This window comes from Artemia sp. Qi Xiang Cuo, chromosome 5, assembly GCF_049724085.1.
Source record: "Artemia sp. Qi Xiang Cuo chromosome 5, ASM4972408v1, whole genome shotgun sequence".
NCBI lineage: Eukaryota > Metazoa > Arthropoda > Branchiopoda > Anostraca > Artemiidae > Artemia > Artemia sp. Qi Xiang Cuo.
Genome location: NC_142798.1, coordinates 10,301,265 through 10,322,878, shown reverse-complemented (window position 1 = coordinate 10,322,878; position 21,614 = coordinate 10,301,265). Strand labels below are relative to the sequence as shown.

Genomic DNA, 21,614 nt, shown 5'->3' with positions numbered 1-21,614 from the left:
TTTTTGGGTAAAATATTTTTCAGACAGAAGATTGTATTTTCTTTAATCTATCAGGCGTTCAACAATTGAGTATTAAACATTAAGAAAATCTTATCTAAAAACAGCAAAAGAAAAAAAAATCTGAAAACTTACAATTCAGCTGTAGAAACAATCTTTCTGCTATCAATTTCAAAATCAAACTGTAGTGAATGCGTTCTATAATTCTATTCAACTTGAAAATAAATTCTTGACTATGAATGATGTAAGGAATTGCAAGTGGGAATCTGGATTCGAAATGATTTAATCCTTTCGCGCCTGACGTGACCTTTATGTCACGCAACTTTAGGAATTTTTCTTTTTTTTTCTACTAAAGACATCTAGTCAAATTTGATATCATTAAATTTGCTGTTTCAAGAGCTGCAAGATGGTGGGTCGCACGATGGTGGTTGACCATCCTAGGGGCTATCAGATTCATTCTTGCCGGAGAGCATACAGTAAAACTGAAATAGTCAAATAACCCTGTTTATTTTGCCTATGGTGAGCTCGTAACTTGAGGGAATAGCTCGGGATTGTGTAATGATTCGTTAGAATTACCATTGTTTATAGAACATTTTGATGTAAATTTCAAATTGTTTTGTTTTCTCAGTGGACTACAAAAAGCAAAAAAAACAGCTGTGACAGATATGTCACGTCAGCATCTGCTGATTTCTGACCCGTGACATACATGTCACGTCAGCGAGTGCCGTTTTTTCATCCGTGACATTTATGACCCATCAGCAGGTTAAATATGGTTTTCTTGTTTATTGCTATTCTTGTTAATGTTAATCTTGTTAATCTTGTTAACCCTACAGGCTTTCTTGGGCCTGGATACAATAACCTGCACATCAAATCTCTTGTTTCAGGTTGCCATGACGAAACGAAGGAACCTCACAGACTCACAAATCTTGGCATACCTTGACGAGGATATATCTGAAGATAATGGAGGGGACACTGACGTTGACGAGCAATACGACCAAGCACAGAGGGGTTCTGAGCTATTTGTGGAAGACCCTCTCGAAAATCGTTCCTTTCTAAACAGTTACGTAGAGCTGCAACCCTTGCGTATCAACGATTTTGCTGACATCGACACGTCTGATGCTGTCGTCTCTGACGTATATTTAGCAGGAACATCAAGCTCTTGAGTTCCTGACAGCAGTTTCGAAATGGCTGAAGATATCCTTGATTCAGTTCCCCCAGAAGTCACTGCTTTACAGGACCAGGGTCTTCTCAACGAAGTTAGTATTGATCCTCCTGTAGGAGATCTTCTAGACGATACTGATGCGGAGACTTCGTCGTCAAATGACAGTGATATTGGTGATACTGAATCCGATTCTGACGAACTGCTATCGAACTTGCTGTGGACTAGAACGAAATGCAAGACACAAGTGAGTGACTTCTCGGAGCCAACTGGAGTTAACCTCGATTTCTTTCAAGGTTGCGAGACCTGTTCAGACTACTTTGTTGAGAAACTTGGGGATGAATTCCTTGACCTTGTGGTTTGTCAGTCAAACCTATATGCAACGAAGTATGGGAAAACCCTGAGGCTGACAAAATAAGAGCTCCTGACGTTCATCGCCATCAATCTTTTCATGGGCTATCATCAGCTTCCATCGATTCGATCTTACTGGCAGTGCGATCCTGATCTTCATGTCGTCTTCGTTGCTACAGAAATGCCTCGCGATCGTTCCCTGCAAATTCTCAGATTCTTGCATTGTAGTGATAATACCAAGCGCCTTAAGGACTGCCAAGACAAACTGTACAAGCTTCGAGAAGTAATAGAACTGCTAAATATGCAGTTCAGCAAAGAAAACCATGGGACTCAAGAGCAAAGCATCGATGAATGAATGATCCTCTTCAAAGGAAGGTCATCATTAAAGCAGTACAATCCTCAAAAGCCTATCAAGAGAGGATATAAAATATGGTGTAGAGCATATTGGATTCATCCATCCATTGGATTGCATATTGGATATACTGGATTCATCCATCAATTTGAGGTATATCAAGGCAGCAAGGTCGACGCAGACAACATTTGCGCGAATTGGTTTTGGAGGCAGAGTGGTTTGCGAAATGACAGCTAGCCTCAAAGGGAAAGGCTATATTGTTATGTTTGACAACTTCTTTACTTCGTTGCCACTTTTGGAGTACCTCTACACAGAAACGATACATGCGTGTGGAACGATACGAGGAAACAGAAAAGGCCTCCCGGTACTAAAAGAAGACAAAATGCTTCTTCGAGGGCAGTTTGACTTCAAGGCCAGCTCGAAAAACACGAGAGTATTTAGGTGGAAGGATAATCGTACAGTTATGATGGCTTCGAACTGCCACGGTAATGAAGGAGGGGAAGTTAGCAGAAAGCAGAAAGATGGAAAAACCTTGCTAATAAAGTGCCCTCTCATTATTAAGGACTATAATCGGTTTATGGGTGGGGTCGACAAGGCGGATATGCTGAGAGTAATCTACGGTCATGAGCGTAAATCCATGAAGCGGTGGTATCGTCTTTTCTTTGGCTTCGTCGACATGGCAGTCTGCAATGCTTACGTTTCGTACCGCGAGAACCACTTGATGGCACTTCTTGATTTCAAAGGCACGCTGTGCAGGCCCTTGTACTTTCAGTTTCTGCGAAGCCATCTAGGAACAGTAGGCCTCCCAGGAGTCCCAGGACGGTTTCGAACACAAAACGTAGAAAGACGATGGAAAGTGTGAGTGCCGACATACGGCTGAAAAACCATGGCATTCATTGGCCTCGTCTTAGAGAGAAACGACAAAGGTGTGAGATGTGTTCCCTTAAAGGAATAGAGCGGAACCCTTTTACTTATTGCCAATCTTGCAGTGTGACCCTGTGTATTAACAAGGAGACCAACTGTTTCCTGGAGTACCATGAAATCGAGTGAAATGAATCCTTATGGTTAACTTGAAGACTTTCTTTTCTTTTCTTATCCACTTTTTGTACTTTTGAATGCATATTAATATTTGAGTATTTGCATATTTTTTTGGTAAGAAGTAAGTGCTGGCAGGTTAGTTATGTAAAGGACTGAAAAGCTTCACTAGCTGACAGGTCATATCTGTCACAGATCAAAAAACTGCAGTCACTGACGTGCCATCTATGTCACAGTAGAAAATCTCATACTTTGAGTTGAGTGACGTCTTTTTAAACATCAGATTAGTGATCAGGAGCATCAGATTAGTTGAAAATGTGTCTTTGATCATTCTGGTCTTGCAAAAACAAGGTCCCTGGCGCGAAAGGGTTAAACTCATTTCATAACGAAAATACTTTTTTTGTCAACGTATGAAGAACTGTGTATATTGCAATATTTGCAATGCAATTGCAATTGTATCTGTTTGGTTTTTAAGCAAAGTAATAAGAGACGAAAATTAACGAACCAGAGAGTAGTGAAGAATTATGGTATGCACAGTAATATTGAGCAGGGAAAGTCACTGGTGATAAATCGCTAGGGGTGACATCGTGAGTGGGTGATTTTTGGGGATTCGGGGAACAAATTTTTTTTCGGGGTGACGCATAAATTTTCAGGGAAATACCCGGATATCCGGGAATATTGTAAGCCCTGCCTGATTTTTAACCAGGAAAATCGAAATACTAATCCGCACGAAAAAGACAAGCTCCGACTTTGCGGTTGACGCAATAGAGAATTGCCACAAAAATTATCTAAAGTCGACCGAACGCCGCCGCCTTTGCCGGCAGCGGCGTTGCGACACTTCGGCGGCGCTCGACTGGGCCTCTTGTCAGCGGCGTTCGGTCGATCCGCCGGAGTGGCACCGGGGTCTAGTATCCATAATCCCCCAAACCATCAAATGGCAGAAATGTCCCAGGCATGACACGTAGGATATGTGTCCTGTTCGACGCTTTTATATCCATTAAACTCATCTAAAAAGAAAAAAACATCGGAAGTAAATTATCAGGCAAATCACACTTTTCTTCCTCTAATATTGACCATTTATCTTCATCAGAGAAAGTATTCGATTGAGGAGGTACATAACGTTACAAAAGTACCATTTATATATTGTTAGTCGATTGTTTGTACGTCGATTTGTTTAGGTAAAAGCAACGAAAGAGTGTTAGTTTTAATGACTTAAATAACTACTCTGATAAAAGCCATTTTTATTTTATTAATTAACTTCTGGTTGAAAACTGATTGAAGTATTGGCATCTCCCTGCAGGATTTAGTACCAACCTTGAATTTACGCAGTTACGCAGAAAGAAACACCTTTGTTTTGTAAATATATTTGGAAATCTGCCAAAACCAATTGATGCGCTACTAACTTCTTTGAGGGGTTTAGCACATTTTGGTTTATTCATTAAAAGAATGCATCATAATTTCTTAGATCCACCTAGGGGGGACGGGGACCTAAAGTCGACTTTCTCTCCAGGTAGTGATAAACTTTGTCACGTTTCTGAAAAAAAAGAAAGAAACAAAACAATAGCTTCCACCCAAGTTTTTTGGTCGTTCGATTTTTTTTTTGTTTTCTCTCCCATTTTATATATTATCTTTTAAACCCTTTTAACGTTAATTTTATTTTACTGATTTTTAGTTTTTACCTTTTTCAGTTCCTGACATTTTGCCACTTAATTTTTTTTTTGACTAACGAATGGTTTTACCATTCGCATATTGTTGTTTTTGGCATTTATTTGCCAGTTTTTTAGTTTTTGTGCTTTTTTTTATGATTTTTTATTTTTCGGTTTTATGACTCCGAAATGCGAATTTTTATTTTTCGGTTTTATGACTCCGAAATGCGAATTCGGAGCTTGTGATAGACGTTGTTTTGAAATAAATATCTTATCTTATCTCAAAAACTTGGAGGAATAACACAAGCCAAACGGGAAAGATTGGAGAATGACTGGCTCAATTCTGTCCACAGGGCTTGGCCCTGTCCAAAGGTCATTGCTCATAGGCCAAAGAGTCCAAAGGTCATTGCTCATAGGCCTGGTCTGTCCAGCCCTGACTCTGAAATGCCTCCAATGTAGTCTTGTTTTTTTTCTTAATTAGTAAGCCAGTGGCTCAAGGACTGTACAAAGGTAACTTGATTCGGTAATTGTACCCACTACCACTCAAGAAGTGAAGTTAGGTTAATGGTAATAAAATATACCTGAGCATGATAAGAACATAATACTATAGAAACAAATTTACAAATTTTATAGAAACATAGTAGAGGTGGGGGGGGGGGGGGTGTTGATAAATTATTTGGAAAAAGTGAAGCCAGAAAACAATTCTTACTTCAGAATATACAAAATAATTGCAGCTAAAACATTTTCATGCACACCCGCAGTACTTTTACCCCCTCCCCCCTAACCTGCAAATATACAGCCCAAATTTGTTTCTAAATTATTATGTTTTTATCATACTCAGGTATATTTTATTACCACTAACCTAACTTCACTTCTTGAGTGGTAGTGGGTATATCATCCAAGTACCCTAAAGTTGTATGGTATGTTTTTGCATCAGAAATTTTCCAGTAATAAAGGTTTAGAAGAGATCATTTATTTTATGCATTTTAGTACTCACTAAAAAGAAATAACATAGTAAACTATTTCTTTTGCAGGATTATTTCAAATTAAGAGCCTGGAATATGTTTCCCGTAAGGCCTTGACGTTAATTTTGATCGTCGCTATTGCCTCAGCCACTGTAATATACTATCACATAGACAAAGGTAAACAAAGCTATTTCGGTTCTTATTATTAACCTTTGGAAGGCTACTTTTAGGATTAAATTAAAAATGCAAGTTTTATCAATTGAAAGTAAGGAGCAACACTAAAACTTAAAACGAACAAAACTATTACGAATATTGTGTGTGTGTGGGTGGGGGGGGGGGGTTGCTCCGTCCTCAATATCTCGCTCTTTACGCTAAAGTTTGACTTTTTGCTCCAAATATTTAAGAATGACTCACGAAACACACTGGCCGGTCATTTCCAAGTCACAAGTTCGCTCAGGACATTTTAGTCTAAACGATGCGTGATTACTGTCCCAATTAGTGCATTTTGGATGAAAACACAAGGGGAATCACAGGATGATACATGAGATCTGGCACAGTGGCTGCATTTTGTTGGTTTATCGAATTTGGTTTTCATGTGGTTGGGAGATTGACAATTATGACAGCAACGGGGTTGAATGAAGGAACTCAGAGACCCGGAAGGATTCATAACCAACCTTGAGCCCGAGTCGTAGGCGATTACTCTGGGCTACAGAATCAGCAAAGGTAATTTTCACAGCCAGGGATTTTACCAAACGTTCATCGTCAATGACACCTTCACATTCCATAAAAATCATCGCATCATAATTGGCGGGCACCCCCTTAACAATGCCATGAAATTTCTTATCGCGCATCATGACGCCACAGCTATTCAATACGGTTGGAACCACATCGCTGAAAATCTTTGCTGCAGAATGTTTAATCTGAACATACAGTTTATCACCAAAAGGCTTTATGCTGTGAATAGCTTCATGGTCAGAAATTTTATTAATAGCGTGAGCCTGTTTCGAAGGGTCGTCAAGCTTAGTAGGTACTTTTGAAATGATAACGGTGGCGGTGCTTTCAATATGAAGACTAGCATAAGCAATTGGAAGTGACGGAAATTTTAAATCATAAGCTGTTACCTTTTCTTTGATTAAGTTAAGGGTACTATCCAGAGCACAAATTTTAGAAGCAAGTTTATGATAAGCAACAGCAGGAATTACAGGCACTTCAGTGGGTGAAATAATTACGTACGTTTGCACTGTTAACTCCTCGATTTTGCGCTTCCGAAGCAAATGAATCATACCTTTGACATGCCGAGCGGAGGCATTATCACCTTTTCTCTTTGGTGCTGTTTTGCTACTAGGGTATATTTCTGTCCATAAATCAACTTTAGCATCTTTGAGAATATTTTTAGGAAAAAACTCCACTGCATGACTAATAATAACTTCATCATTGATTAGATAAAATTAAGAATAGCTGAATGCAAAAACATTATTATTTTGCATGGCTCAGCCCAAAACGGTCTTGGTCCAAAACATAGCCGTAATTAATCCATTATCCATGTAAAAAAGTCTATAAAAATTTCATTTGCAATCATTAAAACCAGCATTAAAGTCCTATATATGTGTGCATTTTGAATTTTATTTTTCCTCACTTGTAATTTTTCCTCACGTAGCCTCGAGATGGAGGTGTAGTACTCATAGGGGTATATGCCCTTACACCTTAATAAATCATTCATTTCATTATCGGGAAAGTGCTGTTTGAGCAGGGGGAAACAATTAAAATTGTCAGTTTTTGTACTTCAATGAGTTGACTAAGGGATTATGAGAAAACCGGAAAAACTATAGGAATCTAAAAAACGGATTTTATTCCAGGACGTTTTATCATCTTAAACTGTGGACCATTGGAATTCTAAGAGAAGCAACCTCTTAGATGATTTGGGTATGATGTTATAGCCATCTACAACTTCACCTTTCTGCAAACGTGCCAACGCTGGTTATATAAATTTCAAATCGTAGTTGGAATGGTGCATTATAACCGGTAGAAAGTATTGCTGCCTAACATTTACATTGCACGATTTATGCGCACCCCCCCCCCCGAAATAGAATTGCTTAAATGGTCATGATTGCGGACTTTCGCATCCCCACTACCCTCAACAAATTTCTTCTTATAGACCCAACACATATCTTTATTTTTAATAGCCAACTCGTCTTGAGGTGATAGAGCCATTGAATTATTTGTGCTGCGCAGCCGTGAAATTGACTTGTTAGCAGTTTTAGTAAGTGCAACTATAGCTGCGCCTACACAATTTTATCCACCCAATGTCTCATATAGCTCTATACCTCTACCAATTGCGTGGTATTACTCGAGTCTCTTTAACCGTGGGCAAAAGAGACTGCAATGGCTTCGTTTTCTTTGACACAATTCAAATGCGATGGATCACACATGTCCATGAGTTTTGCCTCGATGTCTAATGTCACCTTATCCCTCTGCAAGAGCGAATTTTGAAAGTTTTTGAATCCTAAGGCGGTGCTGTTGCCCAAAAACGTCTCCATGGACTGATATCCATGATGCTTGCAGTGCCTCAACTGATGTTTTAATTTTAACTCTGTATAAAATCTACATAAGCAAATTGGACAATAATAGCGTGTAGTTTCCTTCAACCCCCGACTTAAAACCCGACTAGTATGTGGAATTAGAAAGAAATTTCCAATCTAATCAGGATCTTTGGCAGGCTCTTAGAGAAGAAATACCCACTGTTTCAGTGACTCAACGGACAGAGCCCTCACTGAATACCAAACACCCTTTTTATCTTTAAGTTCCCCCTCTTCGTATTATTCATCCTACTGTAACACTAAAATCCCAATCTTTAAATGTTCATTGGCCCTCTCAAAAACGTCAATCCCCCTAAGAGTTACTGGATAATTCCCCTTGAAACAATTGGAATCAACTTTAGGAAACTTTCCTCCCTCCCCGCCCCCATTAACTGCCAAGTTGTCCAAATGTGGCTTATTGACATGCTTTGCCTCGGTATTATGTCCCGCGACAAGGACTGAATACTTGAAGCACTCTAAGTCTGTATCGAAACTAAAATGTTGCACATCTCTAAACCCTTTCAAATCTACATTATATTTTTTGAAGTCCCCCCTCTCACCTCTTAAAACAAAATCTTTTTTAAATTTCGTAATATTAACTTCTAAATATTCTATAAACAAAACAATTGACCTAGTCCCATTTTCATAATGACTTTCCACCCTATTAAAATATCACCAACCCGATCTGAAAACCTACCCTCAAAATTATGCAAGTCCAGATTAAGCGTCCGCATTTCCGTTTGTAGGCAATGCGAGAACAAATCACTCGTCTCTTCATTAAAAAAATATTTTAAGTGCGATGGATGCTTTTATGCTGTCCCTACCTCCCGCCTCCCAAATGTGGTTTTCAAGAAGCACCCGAATCTTGCTGACATACGAGTGTGCTATGTCCACTGGATCCTTATGGATACTACCACTTTTAAGAGTATTGAAATTATCCCCAAATTCAGCTCTAAATATTGCGCAAAGCGGTATTGGCTAAATATTACTCGGATAAAACAGGGGGTGAGCCGGCACCACTTTGCTCCCCCATATCACTTGGCAGTGCGGGCACTGTCTCAACCTCACTTACTGATAGTTGGTCTACCCATTCATAGTCCATATCAAGGCCGAGATCCTTCACGAAGGTGTCAAAGTCAAAGTTGGGGGACTTTATACTGAAAGGGCTCATCCCCGCACTAAAACACCCCTCGAGTTCACTACTCTCCGGGGCCTGTTGGATGTTCATTAACGACTCGATATTTTCTTAGAGATCATAGCCCCCATGAGATGTTGTTATGTGAACCTAGAATAATAATAAGAGCATATTAGCTCACTGGAACACTTTGCCCTATGAAAAGATAATAGTTGAGAATGAGTTTACGCGTTCCAGAGGCATACCAATGCCCCTCATACCCCTTTTTGTATTTGGAGCATAGAAGGACAATGCGACCCTCTTGAAGTCATAGACCCATAACACTCGTTGAGATGCATCATTATAATAATGAGCTTGAAGGATCTCACTAGTACGTAATGAGCATAGATGGGTAATGTGACGCTTCGGATCCATGGACCCTCACTACTGGCTATAAATGCAGTGGCTCTCCAAGGTCACACTTGTGGCTATAAATGCAACGAGCCTCCTCCTCTTCGGATGTATAACGTTTTTTAAAAGTCTTGAAAAACTTACTGAGGGTGGAATGGCGTCTGGGTATGCTTCGAATTATATCATTTATCCATGCCGGAATTACATTATTAGCGTCCTCTGGTACTGCTTCTCCCCCAATGAATTAGTCCAGGAGTTTTTCAATGTTGGAATTGGCATAAAAAAGGAACAAAAAATTTAGCAGTAAAGGAGTATTATAATTACTCTGAGAAAATTTTCAACACTAGGTCCTTGTCTTTGTTTTAGCTATTTCTTTCGAAGTGTAATAGCATATAGCCTGGACCTTTCAATATTCTAGCGAATATGAGCATTCAAAGCTTGAAATGACGAAATGAATGCTCTCCACTAGTAAACTAAAAAATTAGCGAAAAATACCCTTATTTTTTGCAATTTATTTTAAAGGGTAATGGTGTATAACCTGAACCTTCAATATTCTAAAGAATAAGACCCTTCATAGCCTGAAAAGGTGAAATGAATACTTTCCAATAGTAAACAAAAAAATTAGCGAAAAACACCCTTATTTTTAGCTATTTCTTTTGAAGTGAAATGGCATATAACCTGGACCTTCAATATTCTAGCAAATATGAGCATTCAAAGCCTGAAATGACGAAATGAATGCTCTCCACTAGTAAACTAAAAAATTAGCGAAAAATACCCTTATTTTTTGCAATTTATTTTAAAGGGTAATGGTGTATAACCTGAACCTTCAATATTCTAAAGAATAAGACCCTTCAAAGCCTGAAAAGGTGAAATGAATACTTTCCAATAGTAAACAAAAAAATTAGCGAAAAACACCCTTATTTTTAGCTATTTCTTTTGAAGTGAAATGGCATATAACCTGGACCTTCAATATTCTAGCAAATATGAGCATTCAAAGCCTGAAATGACGAAATGAATGCTCTCCACTAGTAAACTAAAAAATTAGCGAAAAATACCCTTATTTTTTGCAATTTATTTTAAAGGGTAATGGTGTATAACCTGAACCTTCAATATTCTAAAGAATAAGACCCTTCAGAGCCTGAAAAGGTGAAATGAATACTTTCCAATAGTAAACAAAAAAATTAGCGAAAAACACCCTTATTTTTAGCTATTTCTTTTGAAGTGAAATGGCATATAACCTGGACCTTCAATATTCTAGCAAATATGAGCATTCAAAGCCTGAAATGACGAAATGAATGCTCTCCACTAGTAAACTAAAAAATTAGCGAAAAATACCCTTATTTTTTGCAATTTATTTTAAAGGGTAATGGTGTATAACCTGAACCTTCAATATTCTAAAGAATAAGACCCTTCATAGCCTGAAAAGGTGACATGAATACTTTCCAATAGTAAACAAAAAAATTAGCGAAAAACACCCTTATTTTTAGCTATTTCTTTTGAAGTGAAATGGCATATAACCTGGACCTTCAATATTCTAGCAAATATGAGCATTCAAAGCCTGAAATGACGAAATGAATGCTCTCCACTAGTAAACTAAAAAATTAGCGAAAAATACCCTTATTTTTTGCAATTTATTTTAAAGGGTAATGGTGTATAACCTGAACCTTCAATATTCTAAAGAATAAGACCCTTCATAGCCTGAAAAGGTGAAATGAATACTTTCCAATAGTAAACAAAAAAATTAGCGAAAAACACCCTTATTTTTAGCTATTTCTTTTGAAGTGAAATGGCATATAACCTGGACCTTCAATATTCTAGCAAATATGAGCATTCAAAGCCTGAAATGACGAAATGAATGCTCTCCACTAGTAAACTAAAAAATTAGCGAAAAATACCCTTATTTTTTGCAATTTATTTTAAAGGGTAATGGTGTATAACCTGAACCTTCAATATTCTAAAGAATAAGACCCTTCATAGCCTGAAAAGGTGAAATGAATACTTTCCAATAGTAAACAAAAAAATTAGCGAAAAACACCCTTATTTTTAGCTATTTCTTTTGAAGTGAAATGGCATATAACCTGGACCTTCAATATTCTAGCAAATATGAGTATTCAAAGCCTGAAATGACGAAATGAATGCTCTCCACTAGTAAACTAAAAAATTAGCGAAAAATACCCTTATTTTTTGCAATTTATTTTAAAGGGTAATGGTGTATAACCTGAACCTTCAATATTCTAAAGAATAAGACCCTTCATAGCCTGAAAAGGTGAAATGAATACTTTCCAATAGTAAACAAAAAAATTAGCGAAAAACACCCTTATTTTTAGCTATTTCTTTTGAAGTGAAATGGCATATAACCTGGACCTTCAATATTATAGCAAATATGAGCATTCAAAGCCTGAAATGACGAAATGAATGCTCTCCACTAGTAAACTAAAAAATTAGCGAAAAATACCCTTATTTTTTGCAATTTATTTTAAAGGGTAATGGTGTATAACCTGAACCTTCAATATTCTAAAGAATAAGACCCTTCATAGCCTGAAAAGGTGAAATGAATACTTTCCAATAGTAAACAAAAAAATTAGCGAAAAACACCCTTATTTTTAGCTATTTCTTTTGAAGTGAAATGGCATATAACCTGGACCTTCAATATTCTAGCAAATATGAGCATTCAAAGCCTGAAATGACGAAATGAATGCTCTCCACTAGTAAACTAAAAAATTAGCGAAAAATACCCTTATTTTTTGCTATTTATTTTAAAGGGTAATGGTGTATAACCTGAACCTTCAATATTCTAAAGAATAAGACCCTTCATAGCCTGAAAAGGTGAAATGAATACTTTCCAATAGTAAACAAAAAAATTAGCGAAAAACACCCTTATTTTTAGCTATTTCTTTTGAAGTGAAATGGCATATAACCTGGACCTTCAATATTCTAGCAAATATGAGCATTCAAAGCCTGAAATGACGAAATGAATGCTCTCCACTAGTAAACTAAAAAATTAGCGAAAAATACCCTTATTTTTTGCAATTTATTTTAAAGGGTAATGGTGTATAACCTGAACCTTCAATATTCTAAAGAATAAGACCCTTCATAGCCTGAAAAGGTGAAATGAATACTTTCCAATAGTAAACAAAAAAATTAGCGAAAAACACCCTTATTTTTAGCTATTTCTTTTGAAGTGAAATGGCATATAACCTGGACCTTCAATATTCTAACGAATAAGACCCTTCATAGCCTGAAAAGGTGAAATGAATACTTTCCAATAGTAAACTAATAAATTAGCGAAAAACACCCTTATTTTTAGCTATTTCTTTTGAAGTGAAATGGCATATAACCTGGACCTTCAATATTCTAACGAATAAGACCCTTCATAGCCTGAAAAGGTGAAATGAATACTTTCCAATAGTAAACTAAAAAATTAGCGAAAAATATCCTTATTTTTAGCAATTTCTTTTGAAGTGAAATGGTATATAACCTGGACCTTCAATATTCTAGCAAATATGAGCATTCAAAGCCTGAAATGACGAAATGAATGCTCTCCACTAGTAAACTAAAAAATTAGCGAAAAATACCCTTATTTTTTGCAATTTATTTTAAAGGGTAATGGTGTATAACCTGAACCTTCAATATTCTAAAGAATAAGACCCTTCATAGCCTGAAAAGGTGAAATGAATACTATCCAATAGTAAACAAAAAAATTAGCGAAAAACACCCTTATTTTTAGCTATTTCTTTTGAAGTGAAATGGCATATAACCTGGACCTTCAATATTCTAACGAATAAGACCCTTCATAGCCTGAAAAGGTGAAATGAATACTTTCCAATAGTAAACTAATAAATTAGCGAAAAACACCCTTATTTTTAGCTATTTCTTTTGAAGTGAAATGGCATATAACCTGGACCTTCAATATTCTAACGAATAAGACCCTTCATAGCCTGAAAAGGTGAAATGAATACTTTCCAATAGTAAACTAAAAAATTAGCGAAAAATATCCTTATTTTTAGCAATTTCTTTTGAAGTGAAATGGTATATAACCTGGACCTTCAATATTCTAACGAAAAAGACCCTTCATAGCCTGAAAAGGTGAAATGAATACTTTCCAATAGTAAACTAAAAGATTAGCGAAAAACACCCGTATTTTTAGCTATTTTTTTTGAAGTTTAATAGCATCTAACCCGGACCTTTCAATTTTCTAGCAAATATGAGCATTCAAAGCCTGAAATGACGAAATGAATGCTCTCCACTAGTAAACTAAAAAATTAGCGAAAAATACCCTTATTTTTTGCAATTTATTTTAAAGGGTAATGGTGTATAACCTGAACCTTCAATATTCTAAAGAATAAGACCCTTCATAGCCTGAAAAGGTGAAATGAATACTTTCCAATAGTAAACAAAAAAATTAGCGAAAAAGACCCTTATTTTTAGCTATTTCTTTTGAAGTGAAATGGCATATAACCTGGACCTTCAATATTCTAACGAATAAGACCCTTCATAGCCTGAAAAGGTGAAATGAATACTTTCCAATAGTAAACTAATAAATTAGCGAAAAACACCCTTATTTTTAGCTATTTCTTTTAAAGTGAAATGGCACATAACCTGGACGTTATGTGCCATAACCTGGACCCTTCATAGCCTGAAAAGGTGAAATGAGTACTTTCCAATAGTAAACTAAAAAATTAACGAAAAACACCCTTATTTTTAGCTATTTCTTTTGAAGTGAAATGGTATATACCCTGGACCTTCAATATTCTAACGTATAAGACCCTTCATAGCCTGAAAAGGGGAAATGAACACGTTCCAAAAGTAAACTAAAAAATTAGCGAAAAACACCCTTATTTTTAGCTATTTCTTTTGAAGTGAAATGGCATATAACCTGGACCTTCAATATTCTAACGAATAAGAGCCTTCATAGCCTGAAAAAGGTGAAATGAATGCTTAATTAATAGTAAACTCCTGTCCCTCCCGAGGTCCTCTTAATACTTTTGTGCTAACTGAAACTAGAGGCCCCTCAACACAAATAATTTACAGTTATTGCGGTCAAATTATTCGCAATTACAAGATATTGAATTAGCGGGTCTGTCATCCTTTAAACTTCCGGGATTATAAAATTTCTTTTTCAGCAAACTCTCTGAATTCAGTATTCAACAGTACTTTTAAAATCTAAAATTCTAGATTCGTTGCTTTACATGCTTGGAGAATTTTCTGCAGGGGGAAGAGATTCCGTCAGTGGGAATTCTCCATTTTAAAATGAATTTGATTCGCATATTTTTTTTCTGACTCTTTGTAACTGTAACAGGGGCGAATCTCCAGCATTTTTGTTAGGGGGGGGGCAAGAGTGGTCCATATCCGGATAGTCAGGGGGCATGGGATATATAATATTTTTTCTCCACATTATTGAGAGGGCAATTGCCCCTCCCCTCCCCCCCCCCAAACGACGCAGATGATCGGTAATAAAAATAGATTAATTAGGTAATTAATATAAATGTAGGTAGAGGAAATGGGAACTTCCTGGGAGGGTGTAAAGAGGGAGGCTTTAAATATATTGGGATAGGGGAGGGGCATGCGTCGTCGTTGCTTGGTGCTGCGGTGAGCTGTTAGTAGTAGTAGTTGTAGGTAAAGGACAACTTCATTTAATCTGGGATTAACTCCATTGTTCCTTTCCAAGCCCTTTTTAGTTGATCTCTCCCCCTCAACACCGATCAAAATTTTGAGAAAGCCATTTTGTTCAAATGGTGCCTCTGAGGATGAGATGACCCCCATATACCCTGGTAAAAGTGCGGTAATTTATGCCAGTTCTCAGGACATGTTTAATCATGTGTCTCGAAAAAGACTAAGGATGTTAAGGTAAAACTTTCAGGGAATGTTGAGCTGAATATTGAACTAAATGAAGGGACACTATGTGCATCCAGGATGTCAAAACTTCCTATCTGCAATATTTCATTAATGTCTATGGTTATTTAGTTGAAAATTCTAGTGAATCTTCAAGGGTTTGTTGAACTAAACCGAAAGACACTATATGCATCCAAGGGGTGAAAAGGGCGTATCTGCAGTATTTCAGGAACGGCTAAGTGTATCAATTTGAAGCTTACATGTAGTTTTGAGGGGCAAGGTGAAATAAATCAAAAGACACTATGTCTGTCCAGGATATCAAATGGGCGTATCTACAATAAATCAGGAATAGATAGAGGTATTTAGTTGAAACTTTCAGGGAATGTCTGAGGGGTATGTTAAACCAAGCCAAGAGACACTATGTGTATTTAGGATGCCAAAGGATGTATCTGCAATATCTCAGAAACAGCTAAGTGTATTAAATTTAAGATTTTAAGGCATGTTGAAGGGGATTTTGAACTAAATCGAAACACATGGATGCAGACTTAAAATTTTAAGTCCTTCAAACTCAAAATGAATAGAAATCATCAAAAGACAGAGTAAGGCTAACGTCCTTTAAGCCTTCTCAAGACGAAAGTGTCATTTCTTTCCTGAAAACTAACTATATTTAAGAAAAAGTTCAGGAATGACTATCATTTATATTAAATAGTCAATCTGCTTTCATTAGTTATTTTCAGTAGTCTTAGCTGATATGATGCTTTTATCGTCTTTTTTTTTTTTTTTTTTTTTTTTTTTTTTTTTTTTTATGGTATGTCAAATAGAAACATAATGCTCAGGATAAAAACTGTTTGCAGTAAATTGACAATGACTCTTTCAGAAGGTTTAGGGGTGTTAGCTCCACTCCTCTTTGTGGTGATTTGATTAGTTTTAAGTTTAGTAGTAGTAATAGTAATCTTTATTCGGTTCCTTTATCACACCGCACTAACATGGGTACCGTCAATTTAAGCACAAAAAACACAACACCAAGAAGAGCACAAATGATGAACCATCACCTTTACTTCAGGGCACTGTTGTTGTAACACCTGACGTAGTAGGGCACAAAAAAGTTTAAAAATCTTGTCGTCGAGGGAGTTTGTAGGCACTCTAACAGTTTTTTTTCCCTCTTTCAGAGTTGCCAACCTTGTTTTGTATGCGTGAGTTTAACTTTATCATTCATTAGATCTCATTTTGGATTTCGTTTGGATTTCATTTATTCATTGATGAAGATCTCTGTTCGTTTTAGCTTAGAACCCATTGCTTTACTTTATTTCTGCTTGTCTTTGTTCTTCTTTTAATGCAGCTTCTTTTATCCAAAAAGCCTTTTAAAATTAACTTTCAGTTACAGATGTGTCATTGCATCGTGAAGATATGGAAGAAAAAATTCTTAAGTATCCCAAGAGTGAACAAAAGAATAGCGAGGAAAAAACAAGCAGTACATCAGCGCTTTTTGCCGAATCTACCTCTATGTATAGTGCCTCCTTCAGCAAAGCAAGTCAACGTGCTGAGAGAGCTACAACCGATCTGAAAAGAATAACAGACGTTTGTGAGAAGTATAAAGGCACTGAATATGATGAAGATCCTGCTAATGTAGGACACTGGCATTCAAGCGTGGACGATGAGCACAAACTCATTTATTATTATATTCCAAAGGTAATTCAAGGCACCATTTTATCCCAAATCTTTTTGTGAAGTGACTGCTATAAAATCCAAATTCTTACCGTATTCTTTTCATATGGTCTTTATTTTAGTCCAGGTTTCATTTTAGGGTTTGCTAACTTATTTGAAACCATTCCTTCTTCGCTTAGGTTAGGTTTAAAAACATTAAAAACATATTGAAGGAGATTTCCGATCGGAATGACTACTAATCTTACAAAGTTCATATAATTAAAATATAATTATAATTAATATATTATATTAATTTAAAATATAATTAATTATATAAAATATAATTTAATTATATTTTATTATTATTAATTATAATAAAATATAATAAAAATATTATAAAAATGTTTTATTTTTTAAAATATAATTAAAAATATATTATAAATGTATTTATTATAAAAATATTTTAATTATAAAAATATAATTAAAATATTTCAAGGTATATTGAGGGGGATGTTGAACTAAATCGAAACCCCTTGATACAGTCTCAAAAGTTCAAGACCTTCAAACTTAAACGAACAGAAACTACCACAATGATTAAATGAAACCCAAAACTGACAGAATTTACACTGAACAATCAAGTCAAACTTAAAACGAACAAAAATTATCACAAACAAGAGTAAGGCAAATATTATTAAATAGTGAATAAAACAGTATTTTTCTTTTTTAGTAAAACTAAAAAACACAAAAACTAACAACGAATCGAAGAATTATTCAAACAAGTGAATAGATTTTGGATGAAACTTAGTTTAAACTAATCAATCTATGAAAACTACTATACAGAGTTCCACTGCTAATATTCTAAAGAGTTTTACTTTTATAGCAGTCAGTTCAAGTACTTCAGGCCCTTGAGAATTGAGAACTCAGAAATATTTGTAAGACGTGGTCCTTAAGGTCGATTTTGGACCTGTAACCAGGCCAAGCTTTGATTCTAGAGGAAATAAAAAAAATAAGTAAAAAGAAAAGTTATTCTACTTAGGTTTTTTTTTAGTGCTATTTCATTTATTCAATTTATTACCCAAAAATGAATATCGTTTTACCATTATTCGACAATTACGACAAGGTATTGTAGCTATCAAGCTAGGCCTTTAAGGACCTACTACCTCTTATAATATGGAGCTTTAAAAGTGAATTTAAAACAGTGGTTCCCATCCAGTTTTTGATCATGACCCCTCTGATTTTTGTTAATCCTCACACAATGAAAGCTCATGTAATGTGTACATTTTATTCAAGTGATATATTTATGTAATTCATGCGAACAATAAAAATAATTTCGGAGACCACACTGCCTTTCCATGACGATAAAATAAAAGTTCAAAATAGAGATAAAATCCTTTTTAATGAACAGTGTATAATAAATTTCGCAAAAAATACCAGATATTTCGGTCACATATATAGTGACCGTCATCAGTAGTAAAACTGATGATTACATCAGACTTACTACTGATGACGGTCACTGTATATGTGACCGAAATATCGGGTATTTTTTGTGAAATTTATTATACACTGTTCATTAAAAAGGATTTTATCCCTATTTTCAACTTTTATTTTATTAACAATAAAAATAGGTATAGGTTTATTATTTTGTAGTATATTCGTCACAGAATCCTCAAAATGTTATGGTTAGTTCAAATATTTGTTCAAATACACTGACTTGTAATATTTCTCTAACTTTATAGAATTCTGAAAACTAATGTTTTAATGAACACTAATCTTACTGGAAGTATTGAGAAAATTAAAATTGTATGCTTAAATTTACAGATTTCATGGCCGGTGAAAGACTATTGAGAGCCTTATAAGTTAGCAATTTATTTTCTGACGGATACTTATTTTCTGCTCTTAATCGTCTTTTTTTGCGTCGATTTTGTGTTTTCAGTAAAGTGTTAGTTTGTCCACCGTCAATACACACCATCTGTCCCATAAAACTAACGGTTATTGAGTATTGTAGTTGCATATCAATATATCTGGCTAATTGGAACAAAAAGAATTTATGGTATCTAAAATTTGGTTACTATATATTATAAAATGGTTTCTTGGCTCCCAAAAATTTTGAGATGCATGACGACTTTAAACTTTAAGGGAGACCACCCAGTGCAGAAGGCTAAATATAAGTGAAAAAACTATAAATGAGTTGGATCCTGCAAAACTAATGTGCTCTTTCTACATCTTTTGATTAACCTTTTAATTTGCATGTCTTAAATGATCCCCACTTGCGATCTTAGTTGTATAGTTATACTACCATAAATAATATGTAGTAATAGCTAATAATTTACCAATTTACTTAGTTATTTAAATTTTTTTTAGACTGGTTGCACACTCTGGAAAGCAATATTTGGTATTTTAACCAATCAATCAAATGAAACAGACGCAGCGAACATTACCCCATACGACATACATTTTAGAATGAAATACACCAACCTCTATGGGCTGACACCAGAAGAAAGAGATAGAAAACTGAGCTCCTACTTTGTATTTGTGGTGGTTCGCCATCCTTTTGAGCGTCTTGTGTCAGGGTATATGAATAAGTTCGGAGAACCAGGTGAACCATATTTTCAACATACATATGGTGCTCCTATTATAGAAAAATACAGATTCGGTGCAACTCCTGAAGAGATTAAGAGCGGAAAACCAACATTTTCTGAATTTATTAATTATCTTACAGACCCAGAAATGGTGAGAACATACAACATTGACAGCCATTGGGCACAGTACTATAAACTAAGTCATCCTTGTTTTGTGAGGTTTGATTATATTGTTAGATTTGAGCATATGAAGGAAGATACACAGCATATATTAGAGTCGAGGAATTTAACTAATTTAGTGAAGTTTACGTATAAAGAGCCAAAGACCTCTGACGAAAAGTTGAAAAAGTATATGCAACAGTTGACAATTAACCAAATATATAAACTATATGAAGCATATAAATTTGATTTTGAACTGTTTGGTTATGATTTTAACATACGTAGTTACATTTAAAATTTATTTATATTCATTGATTTGAAATCCCTGAGACATTCATTACATCTTTATACCACAGTATATGGTAAACATTTTTCAGTCATGACTGACTTTGTTTTATATCTTGTGGGTTGTCTAAATACCCACCCCGAATAGCTTGAGGATGAGTTAGGGTAGTGCTCAGCAGCAGATTTATACTTCAATGAGATGTTGTTAGAAGTAGTAGTAACAGTGTTATTAATGTTAAATAGTTGCTTTTACTGCATCTGATATGTGACTCCTAAGCTGAGATGAACTGTTTGGTTATGATTTTGACATACGTAGTTACATTTAAAAGTTATTTAAATCCATGGGTTTGAAATCCCTGAGACATTTATTACATCTTTATAACAATGTAAATGGTAAAAATTTTCCAGTCATGACTAACTATGTCTAAGATCTTGTGGGTTTTTTAATACAAACCTTGAACGGCTTGAGGGTGAATGAGGGGAGTCTACAGCTGTAGATTTATCCTGCAATGAGATGTTGTTAGAAGTAGTAGTAATACTGTAACTACTGTTACATATCTTTCTATTTCTGTTATTATAGTTGCTTTTACTGCATCTGTTATGTGACTCCTAAGCTGAAACTGAGAAATTAAAAGAATTTTTTATTTTTCTTTTAATAAAATTGCTGAAGCTCTTGGGAATTTTTCTATTGGAACGTTAGAAAAATATAAAGCACTATAAATATAAATTGATTTTGTACATCTTTCAGAATTTAGGTTCTGACTCAAATGAAATCAGTGCCGTCTATTCTTGTTCCAGATTACAGTTTTCAATGAATCACAAGCTTCACTATTACCATTGAATGGGTAAGAGGAAGTTACCTCCTGGGTTACGAACTGGACAAAGGCTTCCAAGAAAGTAAACTGTCATAGCTATTAAATTCGGCTAAATTTTACGCCAGCTTTTAAAGAAGGTTTCATTCTATATTAACAGTCCCTGTTTTACGCTGAGTAATAAAGGTCGAGAAATTGTCTGAATTAGTTTAAATATTTCCAATACACCGATTGTTGAGTAACTCAGCATGTAGATTTTAGCTCAAGCTATCTCAGTTAGCTTGGGCAAGTCTACTTGTTGACTAGGCTAAACGAATATTCATTGTGGCACATCCGCATTTTTAAAATTTGAAATATTTGCCAAGAACACGCTGCCTTCTCTGAGAAAAATCCAGGTTATTGTTCGTATGTGTGCGATTTTGGAGCTTGAAAAAAACTACATTTGTCCAAGCCTATGGTTAAAATGTCGCCGTCCCAAAAACAATATATTGTGTGTCCTGTTTTTAGTTTTCCACATATTTTCGTTTCTGTGCCCAAAAGAGTATTTAATTTCTTCTTCATGAAAAGAAAATAAAAGATAAGGACTCATTCCAGAGCATGTAAAGAAGGACTAGGATATTGGGCTGGAACTTTGAAGGAATGTTGAGAGGGATTCTGAACTCAATCAAAAGACATTATGTGCATCCATTTTGTCAAA

At 35.5% G+C, this 21,614-nt stretch overlaps 1 protein-coding gene across 4 annotated transcripts in view; it reads left to right on the top strand.

Moving 5' to 3' along the window:
• The window catches only part of LOC148951794 (carbohydrate sulfotransferase 11-like), a 55,570-nt gene extending 34,791 nt beyond the window's left edge, over window positions 1-20,779 (top strand). For 2 of the 4 annotated variants that reach the window (XM_089089328.1, XM_089089326.1), the window contains exons 2-4: window positions 5,575-5,682; window positions 16,817-17,127; window positions 19,444-20,779. In XM_089089328.1, the coding sequence (XP_088945454.1) occupies window positions 5,575-5,682; window positions 16,817-17,127; window positions 19,444-20,115 (1,091 nt within the window). In that variant the 3' untranslated portion in view covers window positions 20,116-20,779. The remainder of the gene's footprint in view (window positions 1-5,574; window positions 5,683-16,816; window positions 17,128-19,443) is intronic. The other 2 variants (XM_089089327.1, XM_089089329.1) reach the window with 2 other exon arrangements.
• Window positions 20,780-21,614: the final 835 nt, after the last annotated feature.